At 50.5% G+C, this 20,669-nt stretch overlaps 1 protein-coding gene across 1 annotated transcript; it reads right to left on the bottom strand.

The window, feature by feature from the left end:
- Window positions 1-2,466: 2,466 nt before the first annotated feature.
- LOC138728372 (BPI fold-containing family B member 4-like) lies at window positions 2,467-13,159 on the bottom strand. The gene is made up of 15 exons (XM_069871673.1): window positions 12,976-13,159; window positions 12,087-12,201; window positions 11,505-11,609; window positions 11,087-11,242; window positions 9,625-9,688; window positions 9,154-9,217; window positions 8,640-8,731; window positions 7,511-7,684; window positions 6,679-6,732; window positions 5,863-6,030; window positions 5,684-5,751; window positions 4,474-4,516; window positions 3,892-3,955; window positions 3,459-3,535; window positions 2,467-2,867 (listed from the first exon to the last, which is right to left on the bottom strand). The coding sequence occupies exons 1-15, from the start codon at window positions 13,085-13,087 to the stop codon at window positions 2,844-2,846; spliced, it is 1,380 nt and encodes a 459-aa protein (XP_069727774.1). The 5' UTR covers window positions 13,088-13,159; the 3' UTR covers window positions 2,467-2,843.
- Window positions 13,160-20,669: the final 7,510 nt, after the last annotated feature.

Below are 20,669 nucleotides of genomic sequence, written 5' to 3'. Positions count from 1 at the left end.
GGCTGCATTTGTCCAAGTCACCAAACTCAACACTGTGCTCCAGAGGTTGTTCTAGAGAAGAAGGGACACACAACAGGCTTGGGTGAAGGGCGTGCTGGTGATGCAGCTCCTAAAACCACCCCAGCTGCTCTGGCCAGGGCAAGCGCCTCACTGGGCTGATGCTCGTGCGCCAGCTCCACAACTGTGATGCCCGTGAAACCATGTTAGTGACACACGCGTCTGCTTTCACTCACAACAGCTACACACACACATCATTTCTAGCCTCTGGAGCTGCTGAAAAGCACTTCAAAACCTCATATTTCAGAGCCTCAGAAATAAGAAAGCAAACAAAACAAGCCAAGTTGATTCATTATAGGGAGTAAGAACCCCTGAAGGTTTATATGCCCAGCTCGGGGACCTGACTAATGATTTTAATGTCCAAAATTGGCAATAGCAGGAAATGCTCCTAATAAAAGTTTCCCTGGTAGAGCTGCAGCCATTATCCTTTCACTAATATATCTTTAATCAGTTTCCCAAAAGAAATAAGCCACAGTAGTAAAAAGATGTATTGCTTTGCCAGGGGATATTCTAGCATGGGCTCTGCCTCTCCAGCGCAGGGCTGGGCTGATGGGAGCTGCACACCCCACTCCCAGCCCCACACATCCTACCTGGGAGCAGCCGCAGGCTTGAGGCAAAGCTGACTTACACTGGAGACTTGGACTTTTCTGCTTCTCCCACCTGTCCCTGGCTTACTGAGCCCCCTGGCACGGCTCCATCCGCAGGAGGCAGCCAGTGCTGTTCCCAGCAGGCACTTTGATTTCACCTGGAAATAGAAATGCTGGAAAAAAGTGGCTGTGTTGATGATTTTGGCACCAAAAATTCCATCCTTTTCCTGGGCAGAAGCTCAGGATCCCGCAGGAAGAGCTGCCTGGAGACACACAGCTGCCTTTGCAGGAGGCACATGGGAAAGGACATGCATGGTTCAAATTCTGGAGAATGGGGGACGAGCCCCTTCACCAGCCTGTGGGGAGAGGCAGAGGGAGGAAACGTTAGGGGTGTTACCCACTGCTCAGCCATAGGAAGATTTTCAAGCCAGCATGCTGAAAAACAACTGTTAAAGTGTTTTTTTTTCCAATGAGGACAGGATTGTCCCAGTCCTTATGAACTCTGACTTGCAGTTTCCAACTCTGGATTTATTCCCGAACCCAGCAGCAATTCAGAGCTCTGGATTTATGAGCTGTAGAAGTAACAAGTAACACCAAGAAGGTGCCACACTTTCCCTTTGAAAATGTTCCTCTGCTTCTTTCCCCTCAGCCTAATAAATGACACGAGAGCGGTCAGATCCCAGAGGGAAAAGCTCTTCCCAGATGCACAAGACACCGTTTCCACTTTTCTTGTGACCCCAGTCACACATTCCCTGCTGCCTTTTCTTTCTCAAACAGACCCCAGGACAGTGACAGGTCACAGATTCCTCTGTGGCGCCAGCAAAGCCAGAATGCAACAGGAGTTCTGGCCAAAAGAGGGAGCAGAAAAAGGTACTAAACTTTACTTAACACGCCCAGCAGGTGTTTGCTCAGGAACCAGAACAAAACCTTGCAAACAAAGTCCTTTATGCCAGCCTGCAGGCAGAAAGGACGGATGGGGAAGCCAAACTCCATCAGCCCCGTAACCCTGAGATGACACAAAGCAGCGGTTGGCTGGGGGGCTGCTCATCCTGCCCACCTCACCGCCTCTCAAAACCCTGCTCTGGCTGCACCGTGGCTCTTCTGGCATCAGAGCACGAGCAGCTCCCTCCTCACGGGCACAGCCCAACGGTCCATGGCGTTCCCTCCCGTTCATACCTCGCTTTTCAGAAACCCCACACCTGTGTGGTTTTGCTTGTGCTGGAGCTACCCGCAGCACCCTTGTGGGGGAAAAAGAGCAGAGGAACAGGTGGGAGAAGCAGAAGCTCTGTAAAACCTCTGTTTATTTGGTTCTTTTACCCAGAATCACTTGTTTTTCTGAAATCAGAAATTCCTGTGTTCCTCTCCCTGCAACATAGGAGACGGGCTGACTGTGAGAGGGGTCTGAGCACACACCAACTATTGCAGGTAGATGGGGGCACGCCCGCGATATCGCATTTCGCAGGTATCTGGTAAGGTGGTTTTCTCTTCGGATTCTACTAGGAAATGCTTCATGATCTTTGGAAATTTGATTTTGTTCTCATTTCTGCTTGTGGATTAGCACCAGGCCAGCAGGTTACCCCAGCCAGAAGCAGCCTCTGAATATCCAAGTGGGTTTTTTTCTCAGAAAATAGAAAAGGTATTCAAAACAAGCCCCAAGATACCAGCTGCCCCAAAGGAACCAGAACCCACAGCAAGAGGCAGGACAGATGCCCTCCCTGAGAAGAATCAGAAACCAGAACCTTGTTCCAAGCACTAAAAAAGTAGGAATGTTTATTAGTAGAGTTACATGGCAATGTATCCTGAGCTCCTGCTCAGCACTCCATACCCTTCCCAATTTTGATGGTGATGTTTACTTAGAAAGCCACATGCAACAAGTTCGCTTTTCCATTATATCCAGGACAATTTTCCCTCAGACTCGATGCAACAATTCCACTGCAGCAGCACAGGCAGCTACCACAGCCGTGACCTCCAAACCACACTGATTTCTCTCCACAGATCCTCAGCCCTAAAGCTGCCTACCAGGCGTTGGCTTGTGCCTTGGTACTCACACGAGCCAATTAATTTTGAAGTGTCATAAATATTATAAAGAATCTTGAATCAAGTATAGAAAAGAGAAGTACGTAATGCTGGTCCCGATGCTCCATCCTCGCTGGTCTTTCTTCTCTGTCCAAAGCCCTCTCCATGCCGTGGCTCCCCAGCTCACGCACAGACCACCAGCTGACCCTGAAGAAGTGCAAGGAGCGACACAGCCGTGTTATTTCCCACCTTTGAGGGAAGCTGGTTCACAACAGCTCGTCAGCAACGCACAGGACACCAAACCCTCTCGCAAAAATCCTCATGGCAAATTTGTCATAAGGAGGGAACATTATCCTTTGGGAAGAGTTGGAGAGAATCCCAGTGCCTCTCCGACATCTCCAGGAGGCACAGGACTGGAATTGGGTGCAATTTAAGACACTTTGAACAGTACTGCTTGAAAGGGCTTGCCAGAACCTCTGGACCCAAGTCAGTGCTGCTCTCACAGAGCTCTCCATGAAGGAAAGGCAAGCTGGACAGGGGAACCAGGACCCACATCAGAGGGGCTAAGCATTGCTCAGGTTTGATAATAGTCATGGACATGAAGTACTCAGCAGCATCTCTAACCCAAAGGAGGCCAGGCAGAGCAACCCTTCCTGGCCTTTCGAGGTTTAAGACCTCTGGCTCTTGCACACCAAACCATCATAGGCAGGGTCCTATTCCAGGAGCCAGATGCTAGAAACAGCCCCAGTGAGCTGTGCTGCAGTCTTGCAGGAGGAAATGGTATTTCCTGACACTTACCTGTAACATCCGAACAGTCACCTTTAGCAAGGGAATGCCCATCACGTTTGGCAGAGGGATCCCCATGTCCAGAATGCCTGTGGGGGACAGACAGATCCTTACACACCACCGGAGGGGTGAGCCCAGCTCCCACCCCATGACGACGCTGCTCGCAGGGAGGGTAAAGGGAGCAGAGCTGCTCAGGAGGCGCAGATGATGGCAGCACCACTGCACACAACACCTTTTGACTTTCCTCACATTCTCTGCCACCAACTGTGGCCAGGGCTCCTAGGACTGAGGCTGGGGTGGATGGTGCTAGGATAAGGTTGGGACTTTTAACTACAGCCTCAAAAAGGGGATTGCAGAGCTTTAATCACTCCAGCTCTCCTGCAAACGTACCCCTCTCTCCCCTCCCAAAGCATTCCAGATGTTAGCGCTCCCCCGGTCCCCTTACCGTTCATGAGAGGCAGCAGCACTTCCACTATCAGATTGCTGCAGTGCGGCTTCAAGCTCGTGATCTGAACCAGAGAAGGAAGAAGCACGTGAGCGGTGCTGCCAGCCACACGACAGCCGCAAGCACAGCCCAGAGCCGTGGTCTGGAGACAGCCAGTCATTGGGACTGGAAATCACTTCCCACTGACACAGCAGAAGTACAAAAAGCCACTCTTTCCTTTAAAGCAAGTCTACTTTTCTTCCTCAATTTGTATTTGATCCTTCCTTTGGGAATCTAGCTACTGGGTAAAACTCCTGCTGGAGCTTTCTGTGAGCTCTTCCCAAGCAGGGGTGAACAAACAGTTCAGGCTTTACAGTTGCATTATTAGAAAAGGCAGAAGGGAAAAAAAAGCAGCAAAAGAATAATTGCTACAGCCTACAAAGCAGAGCAGCTGGCAACTGAGACCATCAGAAGAGGTCATCCATCACAGCCAGGACTCATTTCAGCCTCACACAGCGACCACGTGGCCCCCTCCTTCCCCAGAGTGCCCAGTGCTCGACCACGCTGCCCACCCAGTAAAGCCTGGACTGGTGTGAGACTTACATCAGTGATGCCAACATCAGAAGACTCCAAGAAGAGGTAAATGCTGCAGGGAAAGGAAAGCAAACAGCCCATCAGGCACCAAGTCCCTGGCCAGAGTTGAGATCCCCACCATCTCTCCACACTGCGTTACTCAGCCCACGAACAAGGGGTGCCCCTGTAGGGCATCGCTGGGGCATTCTTAAAGGAATTGCAGTATTGCAACACAAAAAGCAGGCACTGCCACGCTTGCAAGAGAGAAAAGAAAACAGGGAAATAAAAGCTTAACCTAACTTATATTTGCTTGCCAGTGAGGCAGCCCTGCGGCAGGGCACTCCCTGGCTCCTGGCTCCATCCCTCTCCTGTGCCCAGGCGGTTTTTCACCCCAGGAAAGGAGTCAGCTCCTCTCTGGCTGAGAGCAGAGCTTCTGAAAAAAGCATCCAGTCTGGGTTTAAAGACCACGAGCTCTGGAGAATTTGCTACAGCTCCAAATCTGTCATTGCAATCACACAGCTATCTCCATAGCTCAAACATCTGCTTTATTTTCACTTTGATTTTTTCTTTTCTGCTCCCACTGAATCTTATTACATCTTTGTCTACTGAATTAAAAGCCCTGTGCTGCATTTCTGTTCTCTATATCACTGCCGATGTTGCTTTTAAAACCAGCTCTCTGACAGGCTAAACGGGTTGAAATCCTCAAACCTCACACTATAAGAAATGCTTTCCAATCTTTAATCACACCTTGGCTGGTGTTAACAACCGTGCTTTCCTTGCCTCCTTTATCACTCGTGTGCAATATTGGACTTTTCAAATTGCTTCTCTGGGATCAAAGTCAAGCTGATGGTCTCACAGTTATTCAGGTTGCCTCATTTCTCCTTGTTATAAAACCGGCACAGGCTTTTCCTCCAGTTTCCTAAAACTGCAATGGTTCCTGAAAGCCAGCAATATCTGTCCCCATTGCCTGCTGGCCAGGGAGGAAAGGCTCAGGATGTGAAATGCCCCTTTCATCACACACCGTGAAGGTGCTCAGAGCGTCCCCGAGGAACTGCAGCCCTTCCTGCCCTCTGTCCCACTCCCTTCTGGCCACTGCTTCCCAGAAAACCGAGTCTGTTCCCATGAGGTCTGGGAAAGCCGGAGTTTCAGCACTGCTGAAGAGCCAGGGCTGTCTCAGGGGAGCAGGCAAGCTGGGGCGATGCAGGGGGCTTTGCTTCAATCCGCTACGGGACCAGCCTACCTGTTCAAGGACAGGACCAGCACCAGTCTGCCTCCAGTAACGGACACTTGGACATCTAGACGGAGGTCCTGCAAGCAGACAGGGGGAGGATCACACCATGGAGATGCCCTCATTGCAGCTGCCCCTCACTCAGCTGGCTGTGTGCTTCACCAATCTGAGGTTTCTAGATGCACACTTACAGCCTTCATCAGCAGGAGGGTGATGATGGGTCCATCTAGAGGCTTAACGGACAGCTGGATCAAGACCGAAAGCTCAACGGTGGCTTTATTCTCTTCCAAGATGATGACTGGTTTCCCCAACAACGTTATCTTGATGGTCAGAGGACTGGTCCCGTGGCAGGCAGAGCACTGTGGGAATCGAGGACACATGGAGATGGCGACCCACGTCCAACACATTGGCCAGGTGGGGGATCAGCAGTTCTCTGGTGGACTCTCGCAGCCCACAACTCTGTAGGGCCTCCTCCAAGGTCACACACACCTTGGACAAGCCACATTTACAAAGCAAATAGGTCCAATAGCATGGGTTGGCACTCCTTGCTGTGGGCAGTAAGGGGCTGGGGATACAAAGCTGGATGCAAAGGGGGCCATGGCCATAACAGAATATCCATCATGCCCAGGAAACACGATATGCCAGATATTCACCAGCTCTTTCTGTCAATGGCTGTGAGCTGCGAGAGAAGACATTCTGCCCAGGGAGCAGAAGGTTGGTTACAGCAACGGCACAGAGGAGAGGGGGCTCTGCGCAGAGGCTGCCGAGGGCTGGGCACAAACCTCTGGTCCCTTCACCTGCTCCCATGAGCCGGTCTCACAGCAGGGCAGCCTCGAGCTGTGCTGGCACGGCTCGGCCATGGGGAACACTAAGCATGGCCAAGGGGAGAGGTGAAAACCGCCGGAGGTCTCCAGCAGCAGCACCCCAGCACATTCAGGTGCATTGCTTGGGTGGCCCTGGACCTGGCAAGGTTTACACAAACCCTCACGCCAGCAGAAGTCTCTCACCTCAGAAGGAAGGAGGATCTGGATGGCTTCTTGCAGCTGGCTGGCACCGGAGAACTGTTGGAACAAAAAGTGCATGTAGCCCCAGTGAGGGCTCCAGCTGATTCCAGTAACCCCCCATCCTGCTAGCACCACCCCAGCCAGCTCAGTCACACTCCTGGGGCCAGTCCCCAAGCCCTCATTCACCCACTGTCCCCAGTGATGCCCTGGGCACCTCAGACACACACTCTCAGATCAAAGGTACCAAAAATGCATCTGCCCAGAGAATCACAATGCATATAAAGAATCATAGAATCATGGAATCGTTTGGGTTGGAAGGGACCTCAAAGCCCATCCAGTTCCACCCCCTGCCATAGGCTGGGACACCTCCCACTGGATCAGGGGCTCAAAGCCCCATCCAACCTGGCCTTGAACACCTCCAGGGATGGGGCAGCCACCACTGCTCCCCACCCTCATCGCGAAGAATTTCTTCCTAACGTCTATTCTAAATCTCCCCCCTTTTCTCAGTGACAATTTACAGACCCCATGAAGCAGATTACAGAGCTCCAGGAGTCCATGGCATAACTAGTACGTGACTGGTCTCAACAGGTACCGCTGGGGGTGCCCGTACACGAACAAGAATGGCTGATGAGTGCTTTCTGACAAGAGCAGTAAAAAGTCAGCACCAGGGCTCAAGCATCTGCACACGCACACACAAACCCCAGCCTGGCTGCATCTGAGCACACGTAGCCCGTGAACGCCCTGCACAGCCCGCTCCCCATGCCGGGCTAAGGCCAGGCTGATGTGTCCCTCGCCACCACCCCTGGCACAACATGTGGGTGGCTGCCACACTCACAGATTCCGTCGTGCAGGGAAAGGTCTGCGGCCCTATCTGCAACATGAGGGACAGGATCGCGTTCACAAACTTGTCTCGCATTGCCACGATCATACGGTGGTCCAGCAGGGGAGGCAAAGCAGAGGGGGACGAGTCATGGGGAATGATGCCGCCTCCCACCTGCATCACTGCACCCTGCAAAGAGAGGCAATGCGGACCTTAAACCCATCCTTTAGCACATTTTCTTTCATAGACATTAAACCCATCCCAATCACTACAAATGCAGCTCCAGGATATGAGACCAAAGGATCCTCAAGCCGGAAAGGCTGGTTCTGTGCCTGCTGAAATAGCCCTCCTCTCACCAGCAGCTTGGGGAGAGCACTGGACTCAGTATAATTCCCTCTATACTTAATAGACAAAAGGAACTGATAAGGCCAGAGTGCATAACTGAGGCTATCTTAGCTAACAACACGCTTTATCCAAATCACAACACACCGTTTCACTTCATCTTTGAGATTTCACCCCAATAGCAAAGGTGCAGTGAGGGCACAGCAAGCCCCGCGCTCCCAGCCCTGCGTGCTCTCCCTCCAGCACCCGGCCAGGCAGGAGCCATCCTCTGACTCCACAACAGACCCGACTGGTACCACCTTCTCGCTAAGGAGACCAACTCTGACCATCGAGGGGTGCAGGGAAAAGACTGATCCCGATGGAGCACCTGAACGACAGCTGGAGCATCAGCATAGTGCGGGTTATCAGTCTCCGGTGTTCTGTATTGCTCACATCCCAGCTGTTTCTCGCTGGCCGCTTCCTTTTATTTAAGGTCTCCTTCTTGAAAGCACTGGGGGTTTTTTCCTGTTTGCTTTTTTATTCCCTCACAGTAAGACAGGAGTAAAAAAATCCAACCCAGCAGCTACAAACAACAGACAGGCAGCCTCAGTTTGCAAACAGAGCAAAAGAGGGCTTGAAGAAAAGTATACACAACCGCTTAGTAGTGATTGGGATAGGGATCTAAATATTTAGCTTGCATTTCCAGAAGAAGGCATTAGCACAGCTCCCACACGTGGCTGTACTGGAAGGCAGCTGTTCCCACAAGGTGAGGGTGAAATTTGCCTTTCAAGACAAGTCGCGCTTGCACCCAGCGTTAACTTACATCCAAATCCAACCCAAGGAACAAGCCAGAGGTAAACGGGAGGCTGGCCAGCTGGTAGTGAATCATTCCTGTCTTGCCAACCGGGACCACAGCTTCACGGAGAAAAAAGTGCCTGTTACAGCATCAGGAAATAAGCAGCAACCCAGACCCCTGCCCTGAACCCACTGGCCCCCTCCTGGCCTCGCACCCACAGCCTGGTCCCAAGCAGGCGGCTCCATGAGATGCTCGCTGCTACTCAAAACAGGTAAAACATCCCCCCAAATCAGCTTTGGGGGATCTGCATTTGGAATGCAAAAGGGCATCAAATAAGCTCAACCCAAGGGCAATATATAGAAGTGGCAAAAGGGGAGAGCAGTTCACTCGGACTGCTCAGGCGTGAATTCAGTAACAGCCCTGCAAGAAGGACAGCTCTTCCCAGGCACACTTAGGGACTCAGTGTGGGAACAGGCTTTTCCCATCATGGGTCTGCAGGGAAGATGAGGAAGCAGCACCCCATCCCCAACAAGAAACGTACCATTGAGAGTGCTCAGGAGCTGGATGTTCGCATGGTTGATGACTACATCGACTACTGGACACACCTGCAACACAAAGCAGAAATGCAGCTGCTCACCCCCCTCGCAGCCCCTGCTGCAGGAGCTGGCACCCAGCAGCCAGAGCAGACCTATGCTTTATTCATCTAAATCCCCAGGGAAAAAGGTGCTGTTTGGTACCAGGGCAGTGCCTGGGATGCTGGCAAGGACCTGAGGGCAGTGGAGCATCCCTGGAGCACCGAAGGGAACCGCTTGGATGTGGGAATAGTTCACGTACAGCCGTGTGGGCAGCGATGCCAGCAGCCAGGCTGGCCACGGGCGTCCCTGCCGAGCGGCACACGCCAGGGCCAGGGGAAAGCAACACAGAGACAGGGCAGCTTGCAGCGACCTCATAACAAGTTGTTCCAAATATTTCTGCATTTCAGCTATGAAAGGAGGACAATCTTCAGGCTTACCACACGGGGCAGATTTGTTGTCAGGTCAGCGAGTATTACATCATTTATTGGTAGGGACAGTAAGCTGGAAAGGAGGAAAACAAAAATTCCCAGTCACTACAAACGCAGCTCCAGGACTGAAGCACCTCAAGCCTTCGTTTTACACTCCACTACATCCTTAGTCAACCCTCGGGGACGCTGCAGCAGCTACTACTGGCAAGAGCAAAGGGCTATGAAGAAGGCAGGGAGGGCAAGAAGCCACCCTGCTCCCCAAGGAGGGGACTGAACTAATGCAAACCTCCTTGCACAAAAGGAGAGAGCCTCTCACAGCATCACCCGAGCGCGGTTCCCTCCCCCGGTACTTAAATCAGAACTGTAGTTAAGGGAAGGTAGAGCTGTTATGAAATATCTGCATGTTAGTTATGGGAAGCAAACAATTTACATGCGGAACAACAAGAGGAGAAATCTGCTGGGCAGCATTTCAACACTGCTGCTAAATAGATCACTCTGGGAAGTGTGATGCCTGCAGGCAGTGCAGAGCCATTTACTCTTGATAATCAATATATTTCTGGACTATTGAGTTAGAATATGCAGCAGTGCACTTGGCAAGCCACAGACAGCAGGAATTCATAATGCATCTTGTTATTTATGCCCAAGTTCTGCCTTTAGGCACATCTGAGGAACTGCCATGAAGCAAATTGCGTACATCCACACACACCCCTTACCCCACAGGGAGCTCAATTCCTGCACATCATCACTTTAATCCTGCTAAGACTTAAAATACGACCCCTAGAGCGGGCGAGCCACGTTCCTCTGTTCCCTTACGCAGCCTATTTCAAGGCAACTGCTACACTGATTGAAATATAATGCTGAATGCAAAAATTAATTAGGAGAAATTCAATGAACCTGAAAAGTGAGTAATTCAAAAGCAATAAAAGAAAATATTTCCCCATGATCAATGTTCTGTTGCATCCATCAATACGTGAAGTCAGCAAATTTTTTCTGCCAAGAATTTAATGAGACTGAGCAAGAGACGGGAGATTTGCATGGAAATACACATCCCCACAGCTGTCAGCGCAGGAGTCTGTATGCCTCGCATCTCTCTGTGACAGCAGCGAAAGGCAGAGCACAAACCAGGTCAAGCAACGGTGCCGCTTTCCTAGGACAGTCCCTGTCCTATCAATGCTCTCCTTTGGACAGCAATTCACTACCTAAGAGGTACCAAGAAGAGGTATCAAGCCTCATATTTCAGATCTTCAGATCTCCACAGACAAACAGGACAAATTAACCCTCATTTCCAACAGCCAGAGCTTTTGCCAGTTCCACTGAAGCAATGGGCTTTGGCAATAGGTAAGAAATCACTTCCCTGCAGCCTGGCTTTGTCCCCACTCAGCACCACCCACGCCCGGGCAGACTGTCTGGAAGAGCAGATAAAGAGAAGACGGCTGCAGGCAATGAAAAATATAAATCCACAGACACTTACCCAGAAAGGAGCTTGACCTTCATGGTACCGATAATGCAGAGGCACTCGTCAACGACGACCTGGACTGTGCCCGATTCAAAACTCGCGCATTTAATGTTTGCAGCAATTTTCACATCCACAAAGATATCAATTAATTCTGAGAAGAGGCCAATCAAGCTGAAAAATATAAGTGGATGGAACAGATTTCATCTCTTGGTCTTTAACCAGAGAAACTCAGCGAAACCAGAGGCAAACTGCACTTCCACCTCCTGCAAGTCATTACAAAGGCCACATGCCAGCTTTAGGTGCCTGTTCTGCTCAGTGACCTTATTATAGATAAGAAACACCTAGAAATCTACAAAAGATGCCAAACATTGCACATTGAGAATCCTGGGGATGGGGTTTTCCCTTAACAGCAGTCATGAAACACCACACTCACCAGTTACCGCTGAGCTGCAGCCTTGCGGAGATGGTCATCTTGATCCCGATTCCTGACAGCAGCCGCACTGACAGCTTGGGGAGCCGAACCTTGACAAGATGCAGTCTGCAAACAGCAAAAGCTGGCACAAATTAAAGCACCTTCTAACAGCAGACCAGCTGCATGCACTGAGGAACCCCATATCACCTCCAGCTCAAGGTATGAGTATTATAAGCAAGAGGTACCAGCTCCAGGAGGAGAGTCCAAGTTTGCAGCCGAAACCCAAACAAAGGCAACTAGAATCAAATTAGGGTGGAAGCCAAGTTTAGAAAGCAGTCAACCTTCTTCCTCACTCACTCTCAGTGCTGTCGAGCGTCGCAGATAACAACAGCATCAGAGCTGTCATTCCGCGCCCACAATCAGCACTAAGTTTCACCACCCGCTTGGCTACCTCACAGAAGACTTTGTCAGGTCAGGGTTTCAGTATCAAAACAAATGAAGGATAACTGCTTGGGCCAATCCTGCCAACTGCAGCTCAGCTTTTGTTGCATCAGAACTGCTTGCGGAGTTGCACTCGCAGAGAAACCCACGCTCCCCACTTACCCGGTGATGCTGGTTGGAGAGTTCGGCAAACCCCCTTCTCTCATGATGTTCGGGAACACAAGGCCCTGCAGGTGCCGCTGGAGGAGGTTGTTCCGCAGTATGGCACCTGAGAGAACTGCAGAACATCTCTGCGTGAGGACTAGCGCTCGCAGCAATGACCTCTCTCCCCTCGGTCAGATCTGTCCCAGCCAAGGAGTCGCACAACAAAGCCCCAACGCTCCCCAAAGGTGCTTATAAAGTCATCAGCTGTCTTGATGCTGTCAAATCCCACAGGGGATGACACTTTACAGCATGCGCTAAACCAAAACTGCCCTCAGTGCCTTAACCAGGAGGGACGGCAGCGGAGAGCATCCCAAACCTCCGGCTGAAATATTATAGTGTGGTTGTGCAATAACAGCAAATCCCTCAATGGGAGCAGTGCTTCAACTCATAACTAGTTTCCCATTTGTGAAGGGAATTTGTGCTCGGCTTTGTGATGATTTGGGGTTTTTGTTAAATATAAGAAACTTGAAACAAGCCTTTCTTTTATTTTATTTTTTTTTTTTTGCCAGAGCATTGCAAATATTAACAAAGCCACTGAACTCCCCAGCAGTTGTTTGCTAGATATCAGCTGCTCCAATGTGGAAATGAGAAACTGAGACAAAAAGAGGGAATAACCCAGATGCAGCCCTGAAATTCTGCATGGCTCTTTGGGGCTGTAACGTGTCCCATCTCTAGAACCAAGAGACCTCCCTGACCCACAAACCCAGTGAGGGCTGGCAGAAGCTCTAAGCAAAGTCTGCAGCCCTGAGGAACCGTGAAATGAAGATGAAGACACTCAGGAGGTTTTACCCCATGCCACAATGCCACTCAGCTTTCAAAATGAATATGACTCCTATTTCCTAGTTACCATCCTCCATCGCCCCCGGGCTGATAGCGCAGGACAGGCCGGACAGGACTCCTTGAGAGGGCAAGAAGAGGCCACAGAAAAAGATGATTCCAAAAAGCTTCAACATCATCATGTTCAGAAGACTTCTCTGCTGGCAAAGAAGACATGAGAGTGAAAAGCACGGGAAAAGCTTCCCAGAAGAGCTCCCAGTGTCTTTATGAGGAAAGAGGTTGAGTGAGAAACCCTTCCTCTGCTCTTTGTCAAGTTCCAGTAAGCCTCTGCTCAAGCCTGGGGCAGCAACACCTTGTCCAGACCTGAACTGTAGGTCAATAAAAGCCCTTTCCTTGTCCTTGTGCCTTGCCCCAAATATTCTGTGTGTCTCCCACAAAAGAAACCAAACTGCTTTTCCTCAGAACAGGTGTTTAAGCAGGTGTTATTTCTGAATCCCTTAGATGAAACTTATACATTTTGGTATGGCTCTTTGCCAGGGGAAGCATCTGAGGATCATTCTTCTCACTAACTTTCAAAAGCAACAAACTAAAGCTCAAAGAATAAAAATAAGCTCACTATATAGTAGTAAATAACAATTATTAACATACATTTAATTGTGCAATGAGAGACACAGGCAGATGATCAGCAGCTTGGTGCACAGCTGACTCTCAACCTAAAGAAGCCAAGCAATAAGCACACTGCACACATCCTTCCAGAGCAGGAAGGTGACGGCACTGCTGCCACGCATGTCTCCTGACCACCACGCAGCCCTCACCAGCTGAGGCTTCAATACAGAGACGATGTTATTACCTGCAGTGACTGCAGCCAGCAGGGAAGGGTCTGCTTGGGCTCTTCTGGAAGTTGTCAAATCTCTGGTGTCCGCAGCCAACCAGACACACCTCCTCACAGCATCCACGTCCCAGGAGTAGGCATCCCTTTATACTCTTGCCCTTTGCAAGCAACACCCAGCTGCCACTTCTCTTGATTTATGCGAGGCAACGTCACCACTGACTTGACCAGTTGCCATTTCCCTTCGCGGCCTGGACTCAAACACTGTTTTTCACCCCCAAATCTGTCTTTAAAATGATACCCTGTCACGGTGGCCCCAGGGCGGGGATCCCCATGCTTTGAGAAAAGCAACTATTTAGGACATAATGAGAATTACTGCAAGCATCTAATCCTGAGCAAGGCTGATGGGGCTGCGTGTGCAGGGACAGCAGCGCGCTGAGCACATGGGCACTGATTCCAGGAGGTTTACAGCAGGAGGAAAGCATCTACTGTTCCCAGTTCTTGAGGAGTTGTGGGACTCAGAATGCTCATTCCTGTTTCAAATGCAGCACAGGAAGGTTTTCTTGACAAAAAGCAACATGGAGAAGTTGTAGAAACCTGAAAAAATGTCAGCTTTGTTAAGACCAAGCTTCAAATTGATTTCAGTTGTATCTGTGGAGTGTCACAAACCGACTGTGAAAAAATGAAGTTATAATGAAAGGTATAAAGCCAACAATAAATATCATTGTGAATAACCAATCTTTATGCCAGCCGAATGGGCTAAGGGCAGCAGGGACGTGGATTTCAAAAGGAAAATCTCATCCTCCAGTGGACGCCTTGGCCAGGCTTCTTGGAAATTTCCATTGTGCAGGGCCCCAGGAAGATCTTATCTGGGAACTTTGATCAGGGCTGGTCACTATGTTCAACGGGGACGGATTCAGACAGAGACTGGGCAGCAAAGGGCTGCCGAGAGGACTGGCAACTGGAGAAAACCTGGTGCACTCAGCCTTGCGGAACGAGGACGAGCAGAGATACGATCGTTCTGCACAAACACAGGAGAGGGGTAAATGCAGGGGAGGGAGAGGAGAGCTGCTCGTGCTCAGGGACGATGTTGGCACAGGAACAAACAAGTGAATGCATCCAAGTTGAAGTCAGGTGAAGGCTGCTACCACCCCAGCGAGGGCTGGGCTCGCTTTCCCATGGGAATACAGAAAGCATTAAAAAATACTTGTAGGATGCTCTTCAATGTTACACAGCAAACCTCCAATGACATTAGGTGGTTAGGATGAAAATGGGGAAAAGAAGGGGGAAATGCAATAGGTTTTGACCACCATCTGCACCTGGGCTGTGAACTCCCAGCCTGGTTTCCAAACACTTGACGCTCAGCTTTATGAGCTGGATTCCCCACCTGGGAGCTCACGGGATACAGCAGCGATGGCAGCACAGTCGATTTGCACAGCAGATGGTCTGACACCTCAGCCAGTGTGGTGGGCAGCAGTGATACCATCCAGAGACTGACTAGCACGTGCATGGAAAAATGTTCTGAGATGCTGCATTCACTCTGCCTCATGGCAGAGCCTTCCTCAGTAAAGAGGTTTTTTCCACTTCTGCTTATGAAGTCGCTCTAGGGAAAGGAAGGAAGGAACCCTTCTCTGAGCTCCCCTGCCCAGCATAACCCCTGAGCTGTTGTCCTGACCAGAAGCACTGTCCTAGCGAAGCATCTGTCTTTGGAAAGTTACCTGTGCTCTCGTTCAGTCTGGGGTGAATGAATCCTCTCAGTACCAACCTCAAAAGCTGATTTCTAGCAACAGGATTTGCTAAAACTTGAACTAAAAGCTTGAGCAAGGAGCTGAAGGCGCTTCATAAGAACTGAAGGAATCAACCCCCACCCCCTTGAGTTTTGGGACTAGCATTGCCAGAAACCCACATCCCCCAGCCAGATTTACAGTTGCTTCAGCAGCTTCCACTGCCAGCAGTCAAGAAGTGTGAAGCACTTCGTTTAATACCAAACACTGCCCAACAACAGTGAACATTGCCAAACTGATCCCAGGCTCAGGCTGACCCAGGGCTCTCACTTAGCTTACGTCCCAGGGACTCGTGGCACGTCGTGCGTAGGCAGACGTCAAAAGCCTCCCTTCCAGATTTACTTGTGTCTGATCACTCACCCGTGCGGTTTCCTACACAGGGAACTCGAGGAACAGAAACAGAACACTGGGAAAGGGCCACGCAGAAAGCAGAGGGAGGAAAAACAAGAAAAGAACATGACAACAACGGGCAGCAGCTCTGAGGAGCTGCCCATCAACGCGAGAGACCGCAGCGCTGACTGCTGGAAGCACCCACGATGCTGAGCACAAGCGGCGAGGCAGAGTCAAATCGCTGCCATAAGATAACAGACTAATCAATGGCCCAGGAATCTTATAAGACAGGAACCTTTCTGCTTCTGAGAGGTGAACTGAAGTAAAACGAGTGCAATGTTATCAGCCAATGAAAAGGAACAAAACTCATCAGCCAGAGGAGACGTGACGAGCTGCAGGACCAGACTGGAGGCATTTCTGCACCCACCTTCAGGCCTTACCAAGGCACCAGAGCTCCACAATGCGATGGTGAAAGCAGATGAAGGATTCACAGGGGGAACCAGCCACGCCAGGCAGGAAAGCTGAGGAAACCCTGCAAATCTTTCCCCAGTGGCTCCGGGCAGGTGCTGCTTTCACCAAGTTTTGCAGGGTTTTGTCGGTCATCCTGACTTCTCCAGCTCTGGCATGTTCCAGGGTTCCCCTGGACATCCTTCTCCATCTGACCCCTCTCAGCCACTTGCCCCAGCCCCGTGATGCTCAGGGTCTGGTAGCAGAGGGGCTGTCACCTCCCGGGGCGAGCCCCGAGTGTTTGCACGAGTGCTGCCTGGCACCCGCCCCAGCAGCATGAGGCTCTCGGGGAAGCAACGTGCACCTTGAAGTCACATCCAGTCCTATATTTTAAACAAATGAATCCCTTTCCTGCCTTCTTCCCATCACTTCCAATCACTTCACTGCAAGCACTGTGAACACTTCAATTCCTCCTCACTCTTCAGTCTTCCAATTTATTTTTTTGCCTCCCTTCCAGCCTAGAAAATGGATTTCTGTCCGTTCCATTGTCTCAGAGAATGTTGGCTCTGCAGTGCCAGCAGAGACTTTGAAAATAAAGATAGCTATTTCCATTTGGCTGAAAGAGACCGACACAGACTCAAAGTCATGCTTCTGCCTTCCCTCAGGTTTGGGGAAGCTTCACTTTACAGAAAGAATAGCAATATTGAGTGGAATTGTCATTAATCGTCTCTCTTAATCCCCAGGAAGAATTAGCAGCAGCCTTACACTCCACGCATGCATCTTCTGTAAGTAAAGATTTTCGGCTTTCTATCTTATTCTCAGGTTTTAATAGAGAACGACGTGGTCCCTTCGAAACCCCAATCAGCACAGGGGGCAGAATTAGTGCCGTGCTTTGTCCAGACGTTACTCGGGGATAAATCGCAGCCCCGACAGGCAGCCGGGGGTTCAGAGTCAGCATTCTGTAAATAAGTGCCTGTTTCCAGCAAGATACCAACAGCTGCAAAGAATCCGCAGCTCAGACAAGAAAGCGAGCTCGTGTTGAACAAGCCCTGTTAATGAGCTAATTATCCCAATGAGCAGGACTGAGGTCTAACTCACCCAGACGCTATTTCACTTCTATGGTCAATCCAGTGGCAGCTGAGACAAGGATGTTGTCTCAGGGCAGAAGCCTCAAAACACCACTGCAAGCCTGAAACGAGGAGACAAAGAGGCATCAGAGAGAAGATCCAGAGCAGGCTGGAGTGGACGAGGGTGGACATGCACCTCAGCATCCTGACCCACGCCTGGAGCATCCGTCCCCTGCCCCGCTCCCATACACCTTCCCTTGGCTCCTCTCTCCAAACAGCAATTGCTTCAAAGAGCAATTTCAATCTGAAAAAGGGGCAAAGCCCACAACTCTCAGAGAGTGAAATCAGTGAACGCAAGCGAGAAACAGCCCCGTTTCCCAATGCCGGGATGCAGAGCTGGGAGATGGGAACAAACCCAGGACAAGTGCCCAAGGTGGAAACATATTGCCTGACCCTGAGAGCTCTCCAAGGAGGCTGGTGAAATGCACCGACACCCTGCAGCAAGCAAGAACACGAGGGAGAAGCACCCAGGGAAAAATTGGGTGCAGGGAGCAGGAAAAATGCTCGAGGCAGCTGGCGAAGGAGAAGAATTCCAGGGTAAATAGGACACAAAAGGGAAGGGTATGGAAAAAACAGAGAATATTAGAGAGGAGAGAGTGGATAAAGAGGAGGTAAGGCAAAGACAGGAAGAAAGGAGAGATGCTTATAAATGTATCTGAATTTTGAACCTCTATCGTGACCACAAACAGAAATTCCAAGCTAAACAAATCTAGGAAGAAGCCTCCATCCAGAGAGGACAAAGAGCTGAGCTCAAGTGCTGAGACCCACTGGCAGGTGGGTCACAGAAGAGCAGGGGCCACGGCTGGCCCGCGTTCCAGGCAAAGCCAATGCTACGTGCGAGGCTGTGAAGTTCTTAACTCTGCTCCCAAGAAGATAAAATGGAGAAACCCTGCCCAGCTGGTCATAGAACCATGGGATAGTTTGGGCTGGAGGGGACCTCAGAGATCCAGTTCCATCCCCCTGCCGTGTAGAACACAATGGACACTCTTACATGGAAACCTCCCACTGGATCAGGGGCTCCAAGCCCCATCCAACCTGGCCCTGAACACCTCCAGAGATGGGGCAGCCGCGACTGCTCCGAGCTGGCACCAAACTCCCTTTGGCTGGGAAAGTCACGCAGAAAATAGTTTCAGGGACAGGCACGGACAAGGCTCTCCTGAGGAAGCTCAGAGCGGGCCAAACGGATTGCTGGCTGCAAAAGAGCAATAAAGCCAAACCAGAGAAAGATCATCACACTCCCCTCTAACTCTAATAAACAATTCAGTGCAGATCTGACACATTGCAAAGAACTGTGCCAGCCTAGAAAACAAACACAGCCCAGTGGAGCGAGTCCTGCATCAAGCCCAGGAACGGCATTCCAGAGTGGGAAGGTTAAAAGGCCAATTTCCTCCACTTGCAGTAAAGCCTGGACTCGGTTAATGCTGGAACAGCGCAGGCTGATCCATGGACACCCAGCTCTAACAAGCCCTTGCACACACACAGCACTGGATTCCCCTCCACTGCCTTCCAGGCACGAGCAGCCCCACTGCGCTGCTGGGACACAGGCGTTACAGCAGCAACAAGGGTGTCATGGTTAAACACTACTGTCTAAATAAAACCTAAATGAGGCTCTACAGTTGCATTGAACATCCCATTTCTTAGCAGAAGAGATCCTTTGCAGACACTGGGGGCACAGATGCTTACAGCTGGAGTCGGTCTGTGCGATCACAGCGTGCTTCACCGAGACGCTGCAGTGGGACCATCACAGATAACAGAACGGCTGAACCACAGCACGCAGCATCAGGATCGTCTCCACAAGGAAGAGCTGGATCCAAGGCATCACCAGGCTCTGGCAATTCCCAGCAGCCTCTCGACTGCGGCTGCTCAGACCATAAATAATCACCACACATTTTCGCTGCCACTGATGTTTCATTGCCCGAGGCAGCTGCTCGCCGGTATGACTGCAAGATAAGGCAGGGTGAGCTTCAGAGGGTTCAGACACTTGGAGTGGAATCTTCTCACATCAAAGTCCCAGTAGGGATTCTAGTGAGACTTTAGAAACCAAGTACGGGGTTTTCAACGTGCCATCCACCAACACGCATCAAAGCAGCAGCCGTCTGCAGGCACCGATAGCATGGAAACAGAGCTGAACTAAACTGCTTCATCACCAGTATTTTAAGGAACTTTTATCTACAGGAGATGAGCACTTGGGAGGTTTACTTGGAGCAGAGAGTCTGGATAAAAAAAAACAGACTTTCCTCTTTGCCATAGAAAATTTCACAGATTAAATGAGTTCTTGAGGTCCTTTGAGCTTGTGCCATGCAGCTCAGAGCAAATACCCTGAGATACAACACTGCGCAGTCCGCATACACAGAGCCAAGGTCATTGTGAGCCGTTAGCAAAGAGCCCTGCTCCCCAGTCTTTGCTATTTCTGGACACAATTCCTTTTTCTGGAAACAATTCCTTTTTCTTTTCCAGCAGTGGTCATTGCTGAGCGAGGGCCACCCAGGCTGTCAAAAGAGGGACCGTGCCACCAGCATCAGCCACACCGATGCATGGGAAACACGGCCGTCCTCCTTTGGCTTGTGCTCAGATAAGACCAGGGACTTGAAAGTCATTTTCTCCTGCTGTCCATCCCTTCCCAGGAGCCACAAGCAGCCCATCATCACTGGATTCCTTGTGTGCATCCAACACCGCTCCCTTCAGGGGCAGCAGTGGAGAGGTCTTCTGATCCCCAGATGCTGGGGTCACAGTGCTGCTTGTGCTACATCCCAGCAGCAGTAAGGGCAGTGCCTGCACCCCAGCTAAAACAAAGAACATGTTTTGTCATCCAACACACAGTTAAGTGCAGAGGAATCCGGGCGCTGCTCCTGCATTGTGAGCTTTGTCACTCTCAGCAACACAAGCTGCTGCTTTAGGAGCTGGAGCCACCGTAAGTTTCCTGCTGGTCATCTCTGTTTTATAGAGGATAATAAGACCAGCAAGGGCACAGAAAATCCACTGTGGCAGAGGGACACACGTTTCCCTTGCACAGCACTCCAGAGGCAAATGCTGCCTTACATGGGTGGCTGGACGTTTGGAGATCTAATACCAAACCCAAAATCTCAGCAGTTGTCTCGCCTGCAATGTGGAAACATTTTCAGATGCACACGCTTTGCTCACTTGTTTTTGCCAAGCCACAGTGCAGAGAGCAGATAAGACGTCCTGAGGCTTAATTTCCTAAGGAGAAAAGCAGGATCCCAATTAGATGCCTGTTCCTTGTCAAAGA

The sequence above is a fragment of the Phaenicophaeus curvirostris genome, chromosome 18 (genome assembly GCF_032191515.1).
Source record: "Phaenicophaeus curvirostris isolate KB17595 chromosome 18, BPBGC_Pcur_1.0, whole genome shotgun sequence".
Lineage (NCBI taxonomy): Eukaryota > Metazoa > Chordata > Aves > Cuculiformes > Cuculidae > Phaenicophaeus > Phaenicophaeus curvirostris.
This window is presented reverse-complemented; position numbering and strand designations above follow the sequence as displayed.